The following is a 25,246-nucleotide window of genomic DNA, read 5'->3' on the forward strand; positions in this document are numbered from 1 at the left end:
AACAGACCTTTGGTTTTGCCTGTTTCCTTCCCAAAATCTTTGTTGCCAGCAGTGTGGGCCTTGCATTCGCTGGACATTGTTCGTGCTCAGTAGTTCTACGTGGCACGCACAAAGAGTTTTTGGAAGACTCCTCAATGGTTTGTGAACTTTGGACCTGTGAACCATGGGAAGGCTTTGTCCAAAGCTTTCATCTTAAGATGGTTCTCCGGCTGCATCATGCACTGTCTTCGGCTGACGAACTGGCCGCTGTAGGGCCATTTGAGAGCCTGCTCCATCAGGGCGATCGCTGCGACAAGGGAATTCCTTTCTGGTGTGCTGCTGCTCCACATCTGCAGGGCTGCAATGTGGAGGTCCACACATAGGTTTCACAAAATTCTACTGCGTCAACAGGGATTCCAGGGAGCAGCCCAGAGTTGGCCAAGCAGTGCTACTCAACCTGTTTGCTTGAAGGGAGTCTGTTCCCGGGGTAAGTGTTAATTGCATCTGTTGAGCCTTGACACATCCCGTGGTTGTGTAATGTGTACTGCTGTGTATTCGTTATTCATGAGCATGTGAATCCATACCAGACCTCATGCTGCAGAAGGTTTAAGTTTCTTAACTGTTACTATTGGGTCTGGCATGGATTCACATGCAAACACTCCCTCTGCGGCTGTTCTTGGTCATACTGCCACTCTACATGCTTACCAAATCTGAAGATGGCTTGCCAGAGGCGGGGCTTAGGGAGAGGACTGTCAATGGATGGGGGAAGTATGACCAGAGGGCAGTGATTGGTTTAGAGGACAAATACAGTTTTAAAGTGAAACTGTTTTTTTCTTTTACCGAGGATTCCCAACTTGACTGGGAATATTCATGAACCTGTGAGACTATGCCAGACCCATGCTGGAGAACAATAGTTACAGGTAAGTAACTTAAACCATACGACGCACAACGTTGTGTCTGATTGAGGGATGGCATTATACGAGTGGGGGAGTAATCGACTATATTGAGCGGCACTACGACCCCTGTCAATTTCTGAGTGGCTGATTCTGGATATCGATTAAGATGAATCTGTGGGAGAAGAATCCATAGAACATTACTGATAAGTAATTTCTCTTTAAGCCACCTGGTTTCTTTTTTGGAACTTTTGAACAATACCATTTTGTTTGAAGTGTTGCCACAAAACCTTGTTGACGTTGAATTCTCCTGTTTGATATCTGCTTCTCCGGTTCAGCATGTTTGATTTCCAAGCGTATGTTGCAGATTTTTTTTTTTGGCCTCGGTAGCTTACTCTCTGTATGTTTTATCTCCAAGGTGCCTCCAACATCTGCCAAACATGGGGTAAATTTAAACGCAGCTTCCACACCATTTCAACAGTCTAGTCCATATGGACAACATGGTTATGCGACAGGTGAGATTATCATTCATAAAAAGATATACGGCTATGTTCTCATTAAGAACACAGGACAGCAATTTAAGTTATCAGTGAAATAAAACTTGAAACGGTCTCCGTCTCCTCTTTATAGGTGTTTGAAAAATGTGTCCTAACAGAAAAACCTATTTGCAGCAGTCAAATGCAATACTAGCAAACTGTGGCCAGTTAAATTAACCAAAACTTTAGATGTCTGAATTCTTTGTCACCTCTATTCATAGCAGCAACTTTGAATTGAAATGCTTTCTTTTCTTTCCTCCCTGTTGGTTTCCATCGGCAGGGTATGAGGACTTGACGCAGGTCAGTGCAGCAGGAGATTACAGCAAAGCAGTCTACAGTGGGTCATCTCAAGCACAAAACAAATCTGCCGGTACTGGACCTGGGAAAGGTAGTGATTAGGGAAATTAGGCTCAGACTTTTGGCCAGGTTTTTGACGCTGCCGAGCATTTGGGGGTTGATGCAGTGATTTGTCACTGTATGAAAAGTGGGGGAGGGAACTGCCTCATTCTATTAAGCAAATCATGCAGAACACAAGTGATTAATTAGTCCATCCCCTGCCCATTAAATGACTTTCTCTCAAATCCTGGAACTCTTTTTAGTCTACAATAGGTGTACAAAGTACTCGCGTGTCTCCATTTCATTCTCAACTCATGGGTACCTTGTGCCGCTTTGTACCAGGACCACAAACTGTGCTGTAGCAGTTCCTGTAGCAGTTCTTAATGTAAGTGACGATATAAAGTTCAGCCTATGCCTCTGTTGTGTACCTTGATTTTCTTATGTTCCCTGCACGCCTCACTTCTTAGTTTGGCCAATTTTCTATAGGATCCTATTCTGCCCTAATTAATTTTGCATACAGTGCCCTGCTTTTCAGAAAGGTGGCATATTGTGTGTGGTATAAGAAAATGTGCTAGAACTTCAGTTTGTCGGACAAAACAAGCCTGCCTGTTGCCTTCAGCCTGGCCAGCTTCCACATCATTTTCCCTGTTTGCGTCTCTCCTAAGTTCAAAACGGTGTATTGTGGAACCAAATTGGCTTGCATTATTCACATTTCAAACTGAAGTTGTGCATGTTTCACTATGTGCAATAGTCTTCTGCTATTTGCTTCTTGCTTTGGCATCCACATCCGCATGCTTTTTCTCTCCCTCCTAGTCATTGTAACGGTTTCTACATGCTCTGACAGTAACCCTTGTCACGTGGTACTGATTGTCCAAATATGAGCCAGGCAAATGTGGCCTGGAGTTGGTGTCCTGTTTAAAGATAGTTCAGTGGATAAGGCTTGTTATATTTTATGTACAGGAGTCCAAGCACAGGATTCAGTCTTTGACTTGGCTGGCTGAGCATATCAATCATATAACTCTGCTTGATAGGTTCCAGGGAATTGTTCAGTAGTAAAGGAGCAAAACTGGCAGAGCAGCGGTAGCAAATATTTTATAAAAGAAGTTTTGATCAAGAATGAGACCCTGTGTTTACTTAACAGCTACCACTGTTTCAGATCTTGGTACTTGAATCGCCAGTACCTTGCTGCCATTATTCTTTCAAGTCATGGGGACCTAAATTGATCACTTTACTGAGATCCATTGCTGGAGTGTTGCAAGTTGATTTTGTTTATTGCACAGTAGAGAGGAAGTGTCTCCAACCTCTGTACCCATTGATGGCATTCATTGTTATACAGTAGGCATAAGGTGGTTTTGAAAAAAATTATTTAGGTCTATGGAACCACCTTAAATGACTTTTGCTGTTTCATTAAGTTTTTGGTTGGTCTTTGATGGCCTATGCAACCAATTTAACTACAGTTTAGCTACAGGAGAGCGTCAACTAGTTTGTCGCATTCAAATATAGTTTATAGATCAGTTGGTCTAATCGCTTGTTAGAGACAAAGGCAACCAGTGACAATTATTTGATTTATTTGGTGTCTCCTATGGCTGAAAATGTACGCAAAAGTCATTGTCAACATAGGATACATATACTGTATGTTATAATATTACTCATTCATCTTTGATAGTCTGCCTTTGATAGCCTTGTTGCATTTGTAAAGGATAGTTTATTTTGTTCTAATGGCATTGCTTCCATAAATGTTTCTTTGGAGCCTTCCCACCTGAAGACTTGGATAGATGCTTAGTCAGAGCCAAGACAAATTCAGGCAATTTCCAAAGGCTTGTATACGGTGACCTTCTTTAAGCTACCAACTGTTTTATGGAAGTGCTATTTCCCAGACAAGCCTTCATTTTGAGGCCTACTTGGTCTAGACAATACAGCACTACTTGTTTGTCAGATCTGTGATAGCAATTCCTGCCACATTCCTGTTTAGCTCTGTGTGGGAATAATGCAAAACTGAGTGCGCTATAGCGTGGAAGAGGCCTGCGTGTCTTTCTTGTAATAGGGTCTGTACTCTTTGTCCTAGACTTTCTTCTTTACCAACAGCCCATCTTTTCATCCCTAGAGCCCTGGCAGTCGCAATCTTATTCTACTGGTCAATGGTTGATTAACTGAGTAATGAGGCATGCAGGGTATGCTAAAGAGGAGTAACTGGGTTCACAAGGGCAGACATGTGTATCTTTGACAACACTGCTGTTTGGCACAGTTTCTGGGGCTATAAACTAAGTAGCACTAACCATAGGTTGTGAATGAAAGGGCATAGGCACAAGAGTACAGACCTTCCAACAAGAGGCGTGGAACCAAATGTCATTTCCCTATACCGGTTTTGTACTGAAACGATTAAAAAAAATCAACAATAACTCATTCGAAGCCTGGCAAGGATTTGTAAAAGAAAAGACTGGGACCTCATAAACTCAGATGACTCCTGGTGGATGTCCTGGTGATCTTTAGTGCATGATGGCAAAGATATGCTGACCAGACATGCATACAGAAATGGTGAACAAAGAAGCGTATCACCATTGAAGGTTATATCGGGCAACAAGGAATAATTTAACCCACCACCTCACCTTCTCATACACCCCTGTAAAACAGCATTTGCAGCTGTTGACAATTAAAGCAGAATGTTCTTTCCTTGATTTGTGGATATTGCTTCTTCCTTCTTGGGACATTAACTTCTTGGTCCCTTTCCTGTCTGGAAAACTTTGTATCCAGAGAAGGTGATTGTGTCTGCTGTCAAAATGAGAACTGCAATTGACAGTTTGATCTTACTAGGTTGAAATCTCGTGCAGACTACATTTCTTTCTAAACAGGCAACTTCTTTCTGTCAACTGGGAAAAAGCAACTTCAGAGTAGGAGGATGTTGCATGATTGGCTCCCATTCAGTGTAAACACCACGGTTACTTATTTGCCAAATGAGCTAGACTAATCATCTCTTTTAAAAAGAGATGTTATTTTTTTTTGGTTTTATTTTGCTGCCCTATTCAGACTAGTAACTAGGTTTTGTGCAAAAGCTCTCTGATTTATGCTCGGATTTCAAGCAGTTTTTCTTTACAAAAAATGTAATCTTGGAAACTCTTGCTTTGAATTGAATGTTACTCCATTTCAGAAAAATCCATGAAAGGATCATACACAAGTTCATCAATGAGTTTAAGACGGATATGAACATACAATATAGCATAGAATCAAAGTATCAATCACACTTTCATTGTACCCTTAAAAAATTGTCAACATCAAAAAAGAACAGGATCATTATATAACAATAAAAGTGTGTGCAGGCACGTGCTTAAACAATTTTTCCATAGTACCAGTGACAGTTTGATGAATTGCAGCATATTTTGGGGAGAATAACATAAAATGCAACTAATCTTCTATTGTTAAAGTGCAAGTGCATTCCCTACACAAAGGCGAACCATCTTGCAAAACAGCTCTATCCTTGTTCACTGGTTGAATCTGAATTTAGTCTGAATGTGAAAACGTGTTTCTTTTAATCCATACTAGCTATTTTTCTGGGATCAGGATTGTTTTGAATGGATTTTAACTTCTCATGTGTTCTCTGGGAACCTTTTGTATATCGAGATATTTAGTGATTTGTGAACCACCTCAAGACCAATTTGGTTAACTCTTTTTGAACTCATGACAGCCAAGGTATTCTTCTGGCTAACTCACTTTTCGTTACATCTCACAAGAGGTTCCTAGTTGCAGACCTTTTCTAGTTTGGTCCATATTGAGCACCATAATATAGTAGGCTGGTTTATCATAGGATCTTCAATAGAATGAGTGAGGTTGTAGACTATGGCAGCTTTAAAATATTATGAAAAGTATTTTGCACTAGAGCCAATTTATGTGCATCTGTGACTCTCTGCTTGACAGGCTTTGATTGACAGAACCAAAATTCTCCCCACTGAACAGGCGAAAGCGAAACGTGCTGCATTAACCGGTTTGCTGCACAAAGCCATTTTGGCTACTTGTTTTAAACACTTTCGACTTCTTTGAGATGGAGATACCCAAATAATCGTAGCTCTCAACCCATTTAGGCCCTTCTCAATTTACGTTCAACTGGTTGTGTTTGGGAGGGGCTCTTTCTTTAAGCTACTAGCCATGGTTTGGAGACTACGTTATGGATAGATAAGCCCCTATCATCCACTAAAAGAACAGAAGATCACAGAATGGTAATGCCTTTGGGGGCCTGGTCAGTTGGACCAAGTCATCGGCATGTAGCTGTACAGGATTGGGGTGGCCACCAAGAGTGGAAACATCTGAAATGTCTGTCAGTTTACTCTCTAAATGTTAGATCTGTATAGTGTGTTCAGCTTTCTTGAGAGAGTTTTTAATGACCTGCTGCTGTAGCAGTGCCCATAATGTGTTCCCATCACACAATCAGAAGTGTTGGAGAGGGCCTAAAGGCTGCATAGATTTGTACCCAATGTCCAGCATTAAAGTTTAATATCTGCTCTGGTCTTTCTGCCCCCTCTCTAAAGCCATACTTTATTCCTGAAAGGAGTAGGACCCTCAAATCCAGGCCAAATGTCAATCATGCATTACACTCCCAAGAATCTTGCTCCCACCATCCAGCAAGGATAAGTCTATAACACAATGCATCACATCTTTTGCTTTTGAAAAAAAATTGTATGAGAACTGCCAATTTCCAGTACTCTGGTATTTTAAATGGCCTACCTATTGAATTAAAGAAGACCTATAAAATCTCAGCCAAGAAAGGTTCATCCATTTTACATATATTGACAGGGTAAACGTTGTTTGGACAAGGGCTTTTTCCAGAAGCTGAAGCTGTAATGGCCTTTTTCATCTCACTTGGACTAAGAATGAATGTTATCACCTCATCATGGGGACTCTCACTTGAGATATCATTGGACATTGCTTCCCACTGTATCATATACAGTGAAAAAATGTTTGACCCATGGAGCCTCTGGGCTGGTTGTATTTACACCCCTGATTGTATCATTTTCACTTCATCCTGCTAACACCAATACCCCAAAAGCTTCAATCTTTTCTCCCAACCCCTTCTAATAGTTTCCGAAGTCCATTTCTTCATAGTTTTTTTGCTTTCAGAATCTCTTATAATACCTACTGGCAATAGATGTTTCAACCTGTGTAGAATGACTTATTTTCATCACTGACAGCTTGTTTTTTAGTGTTCTTCCTTAAACCACGTTAGCCTTTGTTTGGTGAGGATTTTCTGTTAAAATAGGTTTAGTGACAAGAGATTGTCAAAACATAGTAATATTTTTAAAAAGGTCTGTTCCTGTAGTGATTAAATAGTTGTCTCGGCTACAGAATTCTTTAGCCCTGCTCACTTGCCAGCAACGCGCTGCCGCGATCTTCAAGGCCTTGCATATTTGACACCATCAGTGACCTGCCTAAATTTGCCAGGTATCCTAATTGCTCTCGTAAATGTGTACTCCACTATACTTGTACATCCCGTCCCCTTTCCTCCATCCTTGTGGGGCGTACCCCAATATGGTACCGGAAACTTTGGTAGCAAAAAAAAGCTTCCCATTTAAATGTAGAATAGCGTGCAGGGGTGTGGGAACGCCCGCTGAGGCCATGTCATCTGGCGCCTCTCCACTGTCCCTTTTTCCGCACGGATGGTGACAGACCTGTCGGAGACCTTTTGGGCTTTCCGCTTGCTCCCCATTTTTATTTTTTCATGCTTTAACTTCCCTTTGCTGTCTCGCATGTCGGCTGCAGGAGGATTCACGAGATGTGCTTCATGTGACCGCTTGTTCCTGGCCTCGGACCCCCATGCACTCTATCTTAAGTGTTTGGGGCCCGACCACAACGGGGACGCATATTCAGCTTGCAGTGCTCTCGGTCACAGGGCATTGAAAAATCGGTTATTGCAGTCGAGGGACATTTCCACACTTCTCCACCCTACCTTAAGTTAAGGGCTTCGTCTCCAGGACCTCATCAAGACAAGGTAGGCCCTCTGTTAAGCATGGCTCCACAGCGCTTTGACTCCTTCCCTAGGGCTCCCACGGATAGGGGTTCCTCGGATTCAGGCACTGGCAGGCCCGAGGCCTCTAATGCTACCAGTTCCCAAACCGAGGGGCACCGCGACTCTTGCAGCAGCGGTCCTGAGGCCATCCAGACCACCAGCTCCCAAGTTGGGAGGCTCAGTGGCCCTACTGAGATTTCCTCCGAGGGGCGATAAAGTTCGTCCTCTTCGACCCCAAGAGCTAAGGGATCGTCAAGTGCCACCTCCAAGAGTCTGTGCTCGGCAACATGAAGCACAGCTACCAGCAAAGGTGCCGAGGGTGTCCAGCCTACCGGAGCTTGCTCTGATGTTGAGTCAGGGCGTTAAGACTACCGGCCATCTGGCTGAGCGCTCAGTGCCTACCTTCGGGTGCAAGGCTCAAGGTGTATCCTCCCATATGTAAGGCCTCGTGGCTCAGGGCATGGCACAGTGCTTTAAATGAGATGGGCACATGGCGGAGCCTGCCAGGCCGGCGGCCATCTTGGATCCAACTCTGGTTCCGCCTGTGCTTTCGCCCATTGAATAGGCTCTGCAGGAAGATCCCAGTCCCCTTCCCTCGAAGCGGATTGTATGGTACAGGCATCTTGTCTCCTCGGGGGTACATCTACCCATTGCAGCCTTAGGCACTTTAACCAGGAGCAGAGACCCTGTGCCTCAGAGGGTTGGGCCCTTAGGGACCCATTGGCTTGCGAGGACCACTTCTTCAATCGATTCCTCTTCCTCATGGATTCCCCCCCAGATGAAGGCACTCCTGAAGGATATAGTGAAGGTCATCCCATGGTTGGTGCCTCCTGTGCCCCTCCTCTGGGTACCTCTCCCATTCTTCCAGCGCTGCTTGTTCCAGGGCCCAGACTCCCCTCTGTTTGTGAAAAGGGGGTGGGTGGTGGGACGATGACACCCAGGAAGACGAGTCCTCTACATCTTTTAAGGCCTTTTATGACTGCCTTCAGGGCCTAGTGGAGTTCTTGAGGGTCCCTCTGCCCGAGAAAGCCCCCCAGGAGTCGGGAGTGCTAGCAGAGGCTTTGGGTAAACACACTGTTAGGGAGATTTATCATTGTTATGCTTAATCTGGACCTTTTCTTTCAATCCTGAATGAGTGGAGCCTTTTTCCACTCATTCATTGTTCTGGGCTCTGTCTTTTGGTACTCTATTCTTTGTATTCTACTAGTACTATGGAGTCGGTCTGCTCCATAGCTCCTAAATGCATCTGTGTTGTACTACTGCAGCACACAGCTCCTTATGGGCAGTGTTGCTGGGGACCATTAGGGTCCTTCTTTAAGATTCTTTTTCTATATCCTCAAGTAACTACCCTTCTTGAGGATAGAGAGATCCTTAGTATCTCGCTCAATCCTTTATACTCTTGAGAGATTGGTCCACACCACCTTATGTGGAGTGCCAAAGGGATACCTAGTATCCCCCTTCTTTCTGTTACTGTGACTTTTTAGTCGCCTATTCAAAAAATTACTTGGAACTGGTTGAATAACCATGTTTTGAGTCCCTCCCAGACACCTGACATCCCAGACCAAACTCATAATCTTTACTGTACATAGGTGTTTATAATTGTATATAATTGTATAAATGTATAATTGCAAATGTGTATCAACCGTCCTAATGCCTTGTTTTTAACACCAACACTGTATCTTCATTGTCTGTTACTACGCCGTGATACCTCATGGTTTGGGCGTATAACAAATGTAATAAATAAATAGACAATTTCCTAGTTCTGGCTGGTGGCAGTGGACGTGTTCTACCAACTCTGGTCATTTTTGTACCACAGACTATGTCCATAATAGCCTTGGTAGTGCACAATATGGAACGGACTAGCCAGGTGGAGGGAGCTTTTCCAGAGGTCGCCTCCAGAGGATCTCGAGAACTTTGTGAAGCATCGAACCAGGCCCAAGGTAGGGCCTATATTCTCCATCGCACCCTACAAGGGAGACTTCTTCCCAGGGACTCTCCCGCACTAGAGGGACCGGTCAGGTCCTTCTACCGACACGTGCACCGAGGCTGCTTCAGCTACATGCCTTCGGGTCTTGGGATCCTCGAATCCTCCCGGGCACAGTGTTGCGGCACCGGAAGGTTCTTTTACCAGGACTACACCCGAAGGGCTCTGCCCTCTTACCGGCACCATGGCCGAGAGGCTATGCCCTAATACCGGCAATATGTCTGAGGGGGCACCTAAATGCAGCTCTACCGACCCCTGGGTTGAGGGTGTCGCACCTACCGGACCTAGGCCCGAGGAGCAGGGTAGGCCTTGTGCTCCACACGCAAGAGTCTTGGACGAGGCCGGGCCCATCTGGCTGAGCACCATGTCGCTGCCCGTGGCAGGCAGCTTGACAAAATGGCCGCCGTGCTAGAAAGAGGCACCCGTCCAGCGGCATTCCAGGAATTCGGCGAAGGAGTGTCGAGGCGGGCCTGGCCTCAACCAGGTAGGTGGCCTACAGTACCCCTCAGTTATGCAAGGCGGCTTTCTTTGGCGTCCATATGGACAGGCTACCCAGCGGTTCCAGCAGCTCCCTGCTACCCCGTCGGCACCCCCTGCCACCTCTTTGGCCAGTGAGGAGGTGCTCTTTGAGAAGTTCCTCGGCCTCATAAAGTCACCTCAGAGGGGTGCAGCCGCCTCCGCTGCCAACTCCGCAGCCTCTGACTGTAGTCCCTGTACCCCAGCCTCCGGCGCCATCTACTCCTCCTCCACAGGATCCTCCAGGACGAGGAGGAGGATCCGGACATTTCATCTTCGGTTTATAGTCATAATTTCGAAACCAATATGTCGAAAGTCATTTTTTCAAGAAAGAAAATGTCGAAAAAAAGGTGCATTTTTTTTCGAAATGGGGGGGGTTCAGCCCAACCCCCCTTCGATTTTATTTATTTTTTTTACCTATTTTTTTTATCCCGAACCCCAAAATAAATATATAATTTTAAAAAACGGAATTTCGACATTATTTTTTCGAAAAAATGACCGACCACCGCCATCTTCAGCCAGGGCCTTCCACGAACATCTGGCTGGGCTGGCGGAGTACCTGGGCCTACCCCAACCCGAGGTTGAGCAGCCCGCAGTGGGGTTTCTGGCTGAAGTCCTCACGCAACACCCCTCTGCCAAATTGGGGATTCCTATGCAGACCGATGTAGTCTCCCTGGCCAAGAAGGGCCTAGCTCAAACCCCAGTCGGCCCAGCCGGTCAATCAACGCCTGGACGCCAAGTACAGGCAGGTGTGGATGGGGATACACTTGCGGTCGACCCATCCTCAACCACACTCTTCAGTGATCGTGGGGGCGTCAATACTCCAAGCCTCAGTCGTCCTCGGCCTCTTTCTCTGCAGCGCTGCTAGGCAAGGAGAAGATCTTGGAGGCATATGGCAAGAAACTCTATTCCAACGCCTCCTTACATCTAAGTCAGGCAATGGCCATGCCCATGCCATGTTGGCTGCTGCCAACTAGAGATTATGGTGGGAAATTGCAGACTTCCTCCCGGAACTCCCCACCCACAGCCAATCATGCTTTAAGGGGGGGCTAGCAGACGCCAAGCTGGTGTCGCATGACCTCATGGAATCCACAGTGGCTCATATCGACACCTCAGGCCGTGCCATCTGTATTGCCACGGGCATGAGAAGAACAGCCTGGCTCCGGGCAACAAAATTCAACCTGGATGTCCAGTAGCGCATTCGTGATCTACCGTTCGAGGAAGAGGGGGGCTCTTCCACTCTCCTACAGAAGAGGAGCTGGACAAAAAGAAAAATCGCTCTCAAACGGCAAAGTCTTTATCCATCCTGACAGACCATGCCCAAATCGTACACCCAATCTCAGCAGCACTCGGAAAAAGGTCATACATATGGAGCGTTCCGCGGCTTCCAGGGACGCAGATCCAGGCAGCCGGACCGCTTGCCGTCTGAGCCGGCGCAAGCAACAAAAAGGGGGTTTGGGGGTAAGGGCTTTTTCCAGTCCCCCTCTTCAGCGACAGCCTCCGAGGGAAAGAAGGCATGACACACCCCTTCGGGTCCACGTGTCTCCGGTGGGGAGCAGGCTCTCCATACACATTTCTGGTGCCAGAATTTCGCGGCCCCCTGGATCCTCTCCGTAGTATCCACTGGGGAGCCTTCAGTCTCCCACATCGACACAGCCAGCAGAGGTTTGTGCCTTAGTGTCGAGACGAGAATGCCTGTGTGGATGCACGCCACTAAGTTTTCATCTAACCTGCAGGAGCCCATCCTGGATCTGCCCTTGGAGGGCGTGGACCTTTTTCATTTGTCAACCGATGACGAGTTGAGAGAAGAAAAGCTCTGCTCAAAATGCAAAGTCCTTGGCCATCCTAACAAAACCAGTACAGAGATAGTTCCCTCAGTTCCAGGGCAGGACTGGGTTCAAACACTCGCTTTCTCCAGCTTCAAGGGGTTTTGGGACTGCGGTACACTGAAGCCCGACAGGTCGCCCAGCGGCAACAAGAGGAAGCAGCAGAGGACTTTGCGCTGGTTTTTCCCCTCCCCCTCCTCTGCCTCCTGCCTATGACGCCAAGAAGCAGTGACGTCAAGGTCTGGGAACACAGCTCTTTTCCAGGATACCTGGAAGCGTCTTTTCAACAACCCGTGGATCCTATCCTTAGTCTCCACTGGCTTGAATGTTCCTTTCCCTCTACCATCATCTCCCCCTCTTTGCCAGACTGGCCTCCTGCTCCTTTACTGGGGGTCCTTTTGCTCATGGAGATGCAGGCGATGGAACTGGTTCCTCTTTCAGACCGACCCGGTACTATTCCAGGATTTTTGTGCTACCCAAAAACAACCAGGCTGGCCTTAAGGTTGTCCTGGACCTAAAATTTCTGAATCTGTCTTTACAGCTAGAACGCTTCAAGATGGTAACTCCTGTGCACATAGCCGAGTCTCTGTGTGCAGGGGGCTCGATGTGTTCAATGGACCTCAAGGATGTGTAATTGCATGTACCCATCAACCAACCGCATCAGAAGTTGCTGCGATTCACGATTTTCGTGCCATTTTCAGTACAAGGTGCTGCCCTTCCACCTGAACTCAGCCCCTTGTGTCTTAACAAAGTTGATGAATGCAGTGGCAGGCCTTCTCTGCTTGGAGAGCCATCATCTTTACCCTTATTTGGACGACTGGCTGGTGAGGGCGGGGTTGTCCAAGAGGGTGAATCCCTCCTGCCTGAGATTTGCTGATATACTTTCATCAGCTGGGGTTCTCTCTCAACCCGAATAAGTCACATTTGTGCTTGTTAGGGAGAATTCTCTTAAGGCTAATTTCCCAAACCTAGTGAGTCCCCCAGCAGCTTTGCTGGATTTTGGTTTTTTTTTCCTCCTACTAAGAGAGACTCTCTTCCTCCCACTCTTAGGCATGATTTGACGTATGTCTTTGATTTATTGTGTGCATATGGGCCATGGGGTCTTTTACTCCATAGGGTATCATCTGTTTTAGTGTATGTGTTACACAGCACCCTCAATGCAGTAACACGGGGGTGTCCTAGTGACCCCAAACATAGACTCCATACCCTGGGACTGACTACTGTCTCCCAGGGCATGTAAGTCTCCATTGACTTTACTAGTCCAAAATTGTGAACAGGACCAGTACAAACCATCATATTGTGGAAGTACTGGAAGGGGTTCATTCGATTGCCCCTGGGTCTATTTCCAAGGAGGCACTGTTCAGTCCCCCCTTGTCGAGTTTCTGGCTGGTGGCAGTGGTTACCACGCGAAATATTCCATCAGAATATTTCCTATGGGATTTTCCCATTGATTTTAAACACACCACTTTTTGGTGCAATGTTAAAGATACCGCCGGTTTATTTATAAATAATAAATCTTTATTTCTATTTGGTTTTATAAACAAAACCTTTACAAACCACAATTTAAAATGAATAGAACAGTTAAAAGGAAGATAAAACAACAGATACAAATTTTAAAAGAAAAAGACATACTTAACTCCATTTTGAAACAAAAGACTATTCCATTACACAACTATGAACTGAAATTTCCCTGAAGTATTTTACAATCTTCATGATAAACCACATTCTGATTTCAAAAACCTTACAATTGCTAACTGCCGGGAAATTTTCTTGTCAAATAACATGTGTTTCCATACTTGATTTGGAATTACTTTTGTTACATATGATACAAAGTTTGCAAAATAGAGTAGTCTTTTTTTCTACCAACTTAGGACAATCCAATAGCAGATGTTTTAGGGTTTCTTTTACATCTTGAGAATTACAGTACCTGCACAAAAATGATACATCAGGCCCTTTAGTTCTTGCGGAAATAATTTCCCCCGTGAGTAGAACATTAAATCTAAATCTCATATAGATGTTACGGTAACCTCTATTAGGAAAAATGTATAGGTAGGATTCCATGTTTCCTAAATATTTGTAGTATGATATCATGTGTGCATACAATCTATATGAGGAGAGTTCGCTAATAGTTGTCGCCCAATCTGCATTTTGTAGAGTTGTTTCACTTTTCTTGGGTTTGTTACTAACGTTGATATCAGGACTCCAACACTATTTAATAAAGTTAGCGATAGATTCATAAGTTTGGTCAAGAAAACAGATTTCAGATTTCCTTGTTTCAACTTACCAGACAACTCATAGTACAAATTATTTTGAGTTTGGATTAAGAGTTGGCGAAACAGAGAGATACATTTCCATTGCACTATACTCTTAAATGACTGTAGTCCTAATTCATACCGAATTGCGTGTAAAGGGACACAATTGGGCAGTAAGACCATCATTTTCCTCAGAATAACTGTCTCAAGTCTGTGGAGGTCAAGTCTGCCCATTATGAATGGAATTTCACTACCATACAAAATCTTGGGGGTTGCTTTACACTTTTAGAATCTCAGACAGGGATTGAGAGAAATTTCCGAATTTTAAATCAACCACCCTCCGTTGAGTCGCACATGCTTTAGCCTTAGTTAGGAAGTGTGTAGAGATCGATAGATTATTTCCTTTTGCGTTAACCAGAAAACCCAAATAGATCATTGAGCTTCTGATGGGTAACTTGTGCAACCCCATACTCCAGTTTTTCAAAAGTGGTCTCCCTTTTCCTGCTAAACACAGGATTAGCGATTTTAGAGGATTTACTACCAAGGTGTTCGTTTCCATATATTTTCCAAATTCTGTCAATAGGTACTGAAGTCCTATCGGGGACCTATCGAATAAAAGAAAGTCGTCCGCTTATGAGCACCAGCACATTTTCCTTGCCTTCCAGCATTGGTTGTATAAAGGCAGCGTGACATAGCGCCTGACCTATGTCTGAAGTATAAAGATTGTACAAGGTTGGGGCGAAGATGCACCCTTGACGGGGGCCATTTGAAGTCTTAATAGGTGTTGAGAGGAGGCCTTTGTTGTTTAACCTAATCTGTATGGTTGATCCTTCATGGAGGTGAATCAAGATGGCTAGCAATTCACGAGGTAACTGCATATATGACAACTTCTTCCATAAGATTGATCTATTTACCAGGTCAAACGCAAGAGATAAATCCAAGCTTGCCAGATAAACCGGACTCGCCCCTTTTTGCCATCCCAATTCTTGTAGGAGTGAAATTATCAACCCGCCCGCCAATGTTCCAATCCCCTTTCTAAAGCCAAATTGTGCGAAAGAATAGATCTTTTCAGTTATGGCCCAAGTTTCTATTCTTTGTAGAAGAAGACTAGCGTAGATTTTAGAGTCTGAATCAAGGAGAGCTATTGGCCGGTAATTAGATGGCATGGATCGATCTCCCTTTTTGTAGACCGGAATTATGTAGCTCATATTCCATGAGGATGGAATACATCTAGTACGGCTTATATCATCAAAGAGTAGAAAAAGTGATTTATACCAAATGTCTGAGTTTTCCTTGAACAGGATGTTTGAGAGCCCATTAGGTCCTGCAGCGCGGGAAGAACTGGATCTTGTAATCCTCTCTTATCATAATAATCGAAGTTACCAGGCCAAGGTGTGGTCTTGAAGTTACATCTCAAAGAGCCCACGTCCTGTGTACCACCATATAAGTTCTCGAAATGATTTTTCCATATAAGCTTGTTAATTGGATTCAGATTGAGAGTTCGGGAAGATCTAGAGGATTTGTTTGAGCTGCCAAAAATGCAATTAAATGGAATTATTTTTTAATGAAATCAGCATTTCCTCATTATCTTCTTGAAGTAGTTTGTTTGTGATTTGCACCAGTTTACTTGCTTGATACCTTTAATCCCCCTTGATTTGATATCATCATCTATATTCAGACGATGTACTTGTCTTAGAGAGCGACGCAGCGCAATTTTTTCTAAATAGACAGCAGAATCATATTTATGTAAATGTTGTTTGGAGGGAAGGTTACCCGTCTTTTTTGTGGACTTTCAATTAAGGTTTTAATATATGGGCCAAAGTGGTCATGTGTGAACCTCATCTTTTTTTCCTCATAAGTGGAATCTGTGTGTTCTTTACAGAAGAGGTTATTACATTTAGAAACATTTCCCGGATGCCAACAAATCCTATTACTTCCATTATTTATAAGCAAATCCTGAAGCCTCTCCAGGGGTTCAGGATTTCTTATACCGATGCTGAGATTCAATTCCAGCATTTTATGGTCACTTTTAGGGGAGGGAGTTAGTCCAAAGCTTTCAATCAAATTGAAAACGTCAGTGGAAACATACATATAGTCAATAGGAGAAGACCTGGTCCCTGATGTCCAAGTTATATATGGGACGTCTGGGTTCAGGATTAGGTGAGCCGATTTCAGGCCCCAGTTTTTGAATAATGTTGACCAACCTAATCAATCTCCTTTTTTCTACACGGAATTTTTCAAATGAAGATCCTGAGTTTCCCCTTGGTCCCCCATTGTGAGGCAGAGTGTAGGGTTCAAGGAGGTGAATATTTCGTTTGTCTCCAACAATAGATTAGTATTCAGGTCCCCCATTATTACAATATGGATAACTGGATAGATATAAAGGTATTTCTCCATTATTTCTTCCATGTTTGAGGTAGTTTCAAAGATGTTTATTCCTGGTGACCAATATATGTTCCAGATTAGTATATAATTAAAGTTTTCAAGCTTTAGGATCGCGCCTAATTCCACAGGGGAAATGGTGAAAGTTTCAACAATATTAATGCCCAAGCCCAGCTTTATTGCTAATAGGAGTCCCCCCTTGGGTCGGCCTAAACTCCCTTGGGAGGCGAGAAGGTGATGGCATTCAAAACCGTCTATCTAAGTGGGCGAGGTCATCCACGTTTCTTGTATGCAAATAATATTTTTTGTTCTCAAATAATTACATAATTCCACACAAGACGACAGATGAGAATTCCCTCTTGAATTCCAGGAGAGAATAGAAACATGGATACTTACTGCTAATGTTACAGTTTTAGATTTTGCAATCTGGCAATGGAGTCTCTCAAGCTCGAGGCTAGCCATCTCTAGTTTGAGTCGTGCTCCTGGAGGATCTGACTCTTTTTTTTTTTTTTGCTCCGGATCACTCAGGCCTCCAGGTCTTTGTGCTTGGTTGAGTTTAGGTAATTCCGATTGCAAACTTCCATCTCCAAAATGTAGGATATCGAATCCCCTCTTGTTAAATTCATCTAATTCCAAGAGAACGTTCCGATATACCAGTTTAGAGTAGAATACAATTCTAACATGGTCATAACAGTAGGGATGTAAAAAATCCATCCTTTTGAAATCTGCAGTGGTCAAATTTTCTAAATTGGGGATATCATTAAGAAGCTGCAGAGTTCTATTTCTATTCATAGAAGGCTGAAAGCCACACTCAAAGAGAGGGAAAATTAGAATACTTGGAAAATCCAAAAAGCATGGGGTTATCCAAGGGATATGTTTAAATTCTGTATCCATGTAATGTTTGGGCACCCTCCCTTCCAGGGCCTCCCTTAATGGTCGAGGTGGTCTAGCAGGGATACAGAGCGACGGCTCTGAGGTGAAGGGAATGTTTCCATTGGGATGGATGTAGTAAAATCCGTAACCTTCAAGGTGGGGGACCCTCCCCTAATCACTTGCTGCTTAGGCTGTGGTGATTTGGAAATACCGGCCAAGACTTTAGAGGCCTGTGCTTCCTGCAATGTTTTATCCTTCAATGCATCTGCGATTGGAGTACTTATAAGCAGTTTAACCTCCCGTTTCGGTCAAAGAAGGCGCGGTAGATAGATTACCAATTTATTTCTTCATCACACATGGGCTCACAGAATATTTTTCTTTGTTTGAATTTATTACTCCAGTTTCTTTAGTCGTCTTTTGGATTTGGGGGGCCAATGGGCCCAAAGTAGTTTGAGACCCCATTGTCAATGGCTTAGTCACACCAGTGGAACGATTTATGGCCAAAGAATCGTGACAATGTCTCTCCTTTAAAGCCGCTTCTACAGCAGCATTAATAAGGGATTTTATCTCCGTTCCACTCAAGGCAGGTGTCTCACGAGGGCTAGTATCGGGGGCCTTTTGCATGGGGAGATCCTCTACACAATTTTCTTGGGTAGGAGGAACGGAAGTTGCTAAATCGCTTGATTCTGAAATTTGAGCCACCTGCGGTGTGATATTTGTTAAAAACTCTAATTGCCCGTGGGTTCAAGGAGGTGGTAATATGGTCTAGCTTTGGATTTTTCTGTTTTGTAAAGAGATCATATGTCACTTTTTGGGGTTTTGTGCCTTTATTTTTGGTACTTACATCTTCCTTCGTGTTACTGAGTCACATGACTAATGTTGAAGTCAAACTCTTGTGGGACATTGCATCAGTCAGAGAGTTCTTCGCATGACTATACTCTCCCTCCTGACCATTGTAAGGAGGTTCTTCTTTATCAGCCTCTTGGTCAGAAGTCACAGCCGGTTCTTCTGCTATTAGATTTTTCCAAGAGTTTTTCGCAATTTTGCTTCTTTTATTGAAGGACGCATGTCCCTTCTTCTGGTTATTTTTTTTGTTCTGATAATTTTTATTTTTGTTGACTTGTTTTGTTTTCCCGCTCCCCTCTTCTACCTCTAAGATTTTTATTCTTAAATATAGGTAGTACATCAGAAGCTTTCAAAGCCTCAGGATTCAGTTGTGGGGCTGGCATATTTTTTAAGGCAGGATTGTCCGACTCAACCCTGGTGGGAAGTAAGCCGGTAACCATCAATTTAGTGATGATTTTTGTGGGCAAAAGTTCAAGTGCCTCAATCTGTTAGTCTGAGCAATTTGTCTACCCATTAGAATACGGTTTTCCATAAATCCAGTAGAGTGGACTTTAAGTTCTTGCAATATGTCCCGAAGGAGCATACCGGTCTCAGATGTGTTACCCAGATTCAATTCATTAAAGGGATTAGAGGATTCAATCTGCGTCAGCTGAATGAAATCCGGAGGGGTGTCCAGGAAAGAGGATTCTGGCACAGTTAACCTCCTCCCTTGTCTTCCCATCTATCAGAAGAGGATCTATTATATCGTCTTCTTGGGCCTGCGTAGGGCCTTTGATGGAAACAATAGACGAGTGTACGATTGCTTCTGACTCCAGTAGCATTGAATCGCTCGGCTCAGGAGGGGGCGGTGGTAATGGCATATTCATAGCCATCTTTAATGTTTTTTTTTACTGGTGTAACTATTAAAGGAGCTGACAAAATATCATCGTACAGTCTGGTTCCCTGTGTGGGAGAGCTCCTAGTGGAGGGACCAGCTGCAGCCCCTCTAGAGTAAACATACTCAACGCTACTTCGGCGTCTTTAATCCCAAGTGAATAGGAAGGAAAAGGATGTAACTGTTTTTTTATATATCTGGGTGAAGGTATTATATTTGGGGTCTATCAAAATAAATGACTTCAAGACTTAAACTAATACAAATAAGTGGTGTCAATACACCTTTCAGATCTTATTTAATACTGAGGGGCATATAGAGACCCAGACATGTCCGAAAACTTACAATCTAGAAGTCTTAAACACCAAACTTTGATATAATTAGACAGAAAGAATGTAGCGTCCTGTTAGAGTTATGAAACCAGCAGGAAACACTTAAATGATGCGGCCTTTTTACTGCATATTAGACCATATACAGCTGTTTGCCCTCTACCCTCCCGTGCAGTCAAACGATTACCCTTAGCAGCTTCTGCAGAACCCGGCGTCCCTCCTCCCCACAAGCTAATAGGGATCTAGAGCTTAGGATTAGTCTCACGAAGTTCTTGAAAGTTGAGGTCACTGAGGGGGTAATTGAACGATCAAAAAGCATCATTCTACCCTACAGATTAGAATCCTAAGATTATCATGCGAGAAAGGCTTACCGACACCAGCGCGTCCCGCGACGCGCACCACGAACAGCAAACAGTGCTTGTCGTGCTTATTTGGTGCGCGCGCGGAAGCGCTGGTGCCAGTGTATTTATGCTTCTCCCCAACAATGTGCACGCCAGAGGGGGGCGGAGTATTCACGCAGGGAAAGCCCTTTGTTAGTTTCTAGTCCAGGCAAGGCGGTGCAACCAGAGAAGACGTCCGCTGCTCTGTAAATCAAAGCACGGCAACACGAACTACTCTGCATACAGTCCGAGCAAATTAGGAAGAAAATCCTTTTGGAACGTGGCGGCCCCGCGATGAACTCTTTCCCAGCAAACAGTGCTTGTCGTGCTTATTCAGTGTTTATTTATTTAATATAAAATCACTGGTTGGGTATTTTCGCCAGAACTCTTTTCAAAAATGGCGTTTGTGTCTGTCTCTAACTCCAACCAAGGCCGTGCCCTTTGTTCCACTTTTTGGCAGGCTTCTCCACAGAAGCCCTCCAACTGGTGCCACTCTGTCTGGGTTCCACAGAATGTGTTGGTGGCAGAATTGGCACCCTGGACTGCGTTGCCTTAGCAACTCAAGTCGCACTCTGTTCTGATTGGCCCAATGGTGAGCCGCCCGGCTCACCGCTTAGCATGTATGAATGACAGCTAGGCTGTTGAATGGGGTTTTTCTGCATAAAAGCAGGGCTTTTGGGACTGGAACTTCAGAAGTCGCCACAGGACCTAAGAAATCCGAAGAGGGGAGAAGCTGAGCCATCTGGGACGACGACACCACCGGTGGAGCCCTGTTGCAACAACCTCACCACTTTTCTGACGACAAAAGATCTTCTGCTATAAGAGTCTTCTCCCTTTGAGCTGGTGGGGACAACCAGTTCGCCATTCGCCTTCCAGGACGTCCCTTGCCAAGCACCCCGGCGGCCAGATAGCCAAGCTTCACCACTGTGACCGCGAATAAAAGGAACACACCTTTTAACCGACAAACTCAGCGGTTGGTCTCTTCCCTGGGCAGTGCAACGACTCCAAGTTTCCTCCTCGACGAGATATGCTCTTCCCCTGGTCGAAACCACGAACTGCACCATCTGCCAAGAACTGCCACCGCTGGAGCTTCCTCACTCTTTAAGGTACTGTGTTCCACCTGGCCTCCCTTTCTGCGGATTGCTAAAGGTGACCCTTAAATCCTTGGCTTTCCAACTGGGTTGGCCCCAGACCTTCTAACTTTACCTTTTGAATCAAACCAACCTCCTTTGAACATTTCTGCAAAGACTTGAGTGCTTTTTAAACTGTGTGATCTTGGGCACATTTCGCCTTGCTCCATTTAAAGTGGGCCTGGCCTATGAACTTTGGCTCTACAGTAGACTCTGCCTTCACTATCTTGCTGTGGTCTTAGAAAAGTGTTGGGAACTGTTTTATTTTTATGGCCCTTTAACTTAATTTTTGGAGTGCCATCTAAGTTACGCGCTCACATCTGTTTTTTTTTACCTAGACGTGTCTAATAATCATTAAGGGAGGTGTGTATACTTTATCTGACTGTGTTTGAACTTGCTTTGATTTAGAGTGCTTAGTGTATTTCCTAAAGTGTGTTTTAAATAAATAATTTTCTGATGTTTGTTAATCTGCTTAGAATCACATGCTGTGCATAGGTCCGACATCCAGTGGTCACTGCGGAGTATTGCATTTTGTTTTTCGTAGTCGAAAAGGGGACGTCGACAAGGCGTGTCTGTAACACTATCCCTATAGTGACGTGCGTTGTACCCATAATCCCTCACGCGTCGAGGTCCCTCAGATTGTTTTTTTCCACCCAGCTTCTGGTCGCCTTACGCGGAGCTCCTAGAGAGACATTGCTAATACTTACTACGGACCTCGGTCCTTAATTATACTGATTATATTGTTAAAGATCCCTCCCCTCGACGTTGGCTGTGAAGCTGTTTCTCCGCCGAGCAAGTTTTCGACGGAGGGGAAGAGACGGAGGAGATCCTTCGGCGCTGCCGAACACGTGGCCTGGCCTCGCCGGCCAACATACAGTAGGGAGAGTGGGGGTTCGAACTTTATCTTCTCTTTGAGAATGTCTTTCTTTCTCCCTTATCTTTCCCTTGGGGTTGTTATCACCAGTTATTATTGCCTCAGCTATGGAGAGGACACCTTTTAAGTTTTGGCCACGCTGTAGGGGCAAATACACTTGGAAGGACAAACACAAGCTCTGTAATCGTTGCTTGCCCCTCGATCATAAAGAGGACAGCTGCGCGGCCTGTAAGCTCTTGAAACCAAGAACTCTTAAAGAACGCAAAGTTAAGAGGCGAGTGGACTACGCTATGTCAAAGTCAGTTTCCTCACCCGCCGCCGCTGCTGTTACAGAAAGTGACGAGGAGGGTGATAACTCGACGTCCGTTACGGAAGTCATTAACCCCCAGAAGGAGCGCTTGCGCTCCTCGATGTCCGTCCCCGGCCCCGACGGGCTCGGCTCACGCCCTGCTTATGGGGATGAACACCCCGGCGACAAGGACGCACACAGACCCCATAGGCCTAAGCACACAACCCACGGCTCTTCTTCGTCGAAGACGAAGGATCCATCAGCGCCGAAGGGGGGACGCAGGGCACTCCGGCGTCTACCTCAGACCGTAAGGGTCTCAAGCCCCACCCGCAAACGCAACCAGCGATTGGGCTTTCATCAAACACGGGCGCTACCCCAAAATCATCCGACGTAACGCTCCATAGAGCGGCCGTCGAGGAACAACGCGTAACGCAGGCAACGTCGACACCAGAGTCCTCTACTGACAAACTCGTTGTCGAGAGCCTGGCGAGAATTGTTTCCGAAGACAAACGTAAGCGGACGACGAAACAAACGTTGAATACCGCACAAAAAGCTATGGAAACGCCGAAAAAGCACAAGAGTAGCCAGGAACTGCCCCCTTCATCTAAGGGCACTTCTGGACTACCGGAGGGCTTTTCAGAGGGCGACGGAAACCTTTCTTCGACGCTGTTGGAGCGTTCTAAGCGTTTTGAAGGTGAAAACACTGACTTCCCCCCTCTAGACTATTCAGGGGTCCCCCATGAGACCCTTGAAAGACTCCATTCTTGTATGGAGAAAATGGAAAGGTTTTTGGGAAACCAAAACCCACCCACACCCAAAAGACCAAGAGAATGGCCCCCGGATGACCCTAGAGTCAAGATTCCTAGGCTGTTTCCCCCTTCTACAGATGTATATGACCTCACTGAAGAGGAGCAATACCACCAGGAAGATGAGGAATGTTTGGGTGGAGAGGAAGAACTTGAGGAAGAGGGGTTTGGAGAAGATCCTTACACTAGTGCAGGAGCTTTCGAAGAAGATACAGCTACCTCGCAGCCCTGGCAATCCCCATCAGTGCAGCCTTGGCAATCCCCATCAGTGCACTCAGACCCTGATGCCTTTCACCCTTCTCCTCCCAAGGATTCACCTATTGGAAACACCTCTCCCATAGATGACCAACCTTCACTTAATGCACTATTGCGCAAGGCAGCAGCGCATTTTGAAATAGACACAAGGGAGACTCTTCCTGACATAGACTCTGTAGAGAAAGTTATTAAAGAAAAAGCCCCTGTTAGTCAGTCTATTCCGCTCCTGGCTTCTATAAAGAGAAGAATAACTCCTTCCCTTTCCAATCCTGCCTTAGTCAGAGGGGTCAACCCGCGGATAGAAAAGCTCTTCAGCCCTTCGTCCTCTGACCCTTTGTACATCAGAGGCCATTCTATTCCGGACTCCCTCGTGGTTACTAATACAAGAAAAAGAGCCGGGGTGCCACTATCCACTAGTGAGGCACCACCTGACAAAGAGGGCAAAAAGCTCTATGCTCTGGGGAAGAGAAACACGACTTCCGCCGCCTTTTCAACTAGGATTGCAAATAACAATTCCCTACTAGCTAGCTACGCAGATGCACAGTGGAGCAAGCTGCGCAGCGAAGCAGAGGACGCACCAGAACCCCTGCGTTTACGCCTGTTAGCTACAATCTCAGAGGGAACTCTTGTAAACCAGGGCATCGTAAAGAACTCCTTAGATGCCGCAGAGACGGCTGGCCGTTCCCTGGTTCAGGGAATACTTCTCAAACGCCATGTCTGGCTACGCAATTCGGGATTTAAGCCGGCAACACAGGCTTCCCTGATAAATAAGCCCATAGAACAAACACATCTGTTTGGGAAAAGCAGTTGATGAGGCCCTAGAACATGCGAAGAAAGAGTTTGATACCATCAAAACTCTTGACCAAATTTCTAGGCCCCCTAACAGACGCGGCTATGGCAATAGACGCTCCTTTCGTGGCCAACGCCAGCAGCAAAACCAACAGCAATTTTACTCTGCTACCAACTGGCCCTCTAACCAGGGTAACAACACCCAGTTCAGTAAAAGAGGCCAACGCCGTGGCAGAGGAAGAGGTCGCGGCTCCAGCCCCAAAGGTTCCACGCCCAATAACAAATGACCCGAAGATTCGGGTCCCCTCCCATGCATCACCGGTCGGGGGCCGGCTAACATCGTTCCTTTCAGCATGGGAGGGAATATCGTCAGACCGCTGGGTATTATCCACCATAGCCCACGGATACTGCATCGAATTCAACGGTTCCCCGAAGTACAGACCCCCACGGAACCGACGCATGACACCGGAACACCTCACCATTCTTCTTCAAGAAGTAGAAGAGCTACTGAAAAAAGAAGCTATAGAGGCTGTTCCCCTATCTCAGGTAACAGAAGGTATTTATTCAGTGTACTTCCTTGTACCCAAAAAGGACTTAACCATGCGCCCTGTATTAGATCTGCGCCCAGCAAACAAGTTTGTCAAACCCCAAAAGTTTCGTATGGTGACCTTGCAGGAAGTAATCCCACTGTTATCACAAGGGGATTACATGACAACACTAGACATGAAAGATGCATACTTTCATATTTTAATGTTGCCAGCGCACAGAAAATACCTCAGGTTCAAGATAGAGAACAAACCCTACCAGTTCAGAGTACTACCCTTGGGGATAGCATCTGCACCAAGGGTATTCACGAAAGTACTGGCAGTGGCAGCGGCCCACCTGCGCAGGTTATCCATCCCGGTATACCCTTACCTCGACGACTGGCTCATAACAGGGGATTCTTTCGAAACATGCTTCTCCAATACCCAAAAGACTGTAGACCTTTTGTTCCAACTGGGCTTCTCCATCAACGAAAAGAAGTCCAGCTTAGACCCCAGCCAAATCAAACAATTCCTAGGGGCTCTAATTCGAACAAAGGACGGCCTCGTCTTCCCCTCCAACAAGA

At 45.3% G+C, this 25,246-nt stretch overlaps 1 protein-coding gene across 11 annotated transcripts in view; it reads left to right on the forward strand.

Moving 5' to 3' along the window:
• Window positions 1-25,246, forward strand: part of UBAP2 (ubiquitin associated protein 2) — a 1,758,279-nt gene that overhangs the window by 1,439,139 nt on the left and 293,894 nt on the right. For 10 of the 11 annotated variants that reach the window (XM_069626852.1, XM_069626853.1, XM_069626850.1 and 7 more), the window contains 2 exons: window positions 1,291-1,387; window positions 1,689-1,796. In XM_069626852.1, coding sequence (XP_069482953.1) covers window positions 1,291-1,387; window positions 1,689-1,796 — 205 coding nt within the window. The remainder of the gene's footprint in view (window positions 1-1,290; window positions 1,388-1,688; window positions 1,797-25,246) is intronic. The other variant, XM_069626859.1, reaches the window with a different exon arrangement.

The sequence above is a fragment of the Ambystoma mexicanum genome, chromosome 6p, assembly GCF_040938575.1.
Source record: "Ambystoma mexicanum isolate Mex_15411 chromosome 6p, UKY_AmexF1_1, whole genome shotgun sequence".
Lineage (NCBI taxonomy): Eukaryota > Metazoa > Chordata > Amphibia > Caudata > Ambystomatidae > Ambystoma > Ambystoma mexicanum.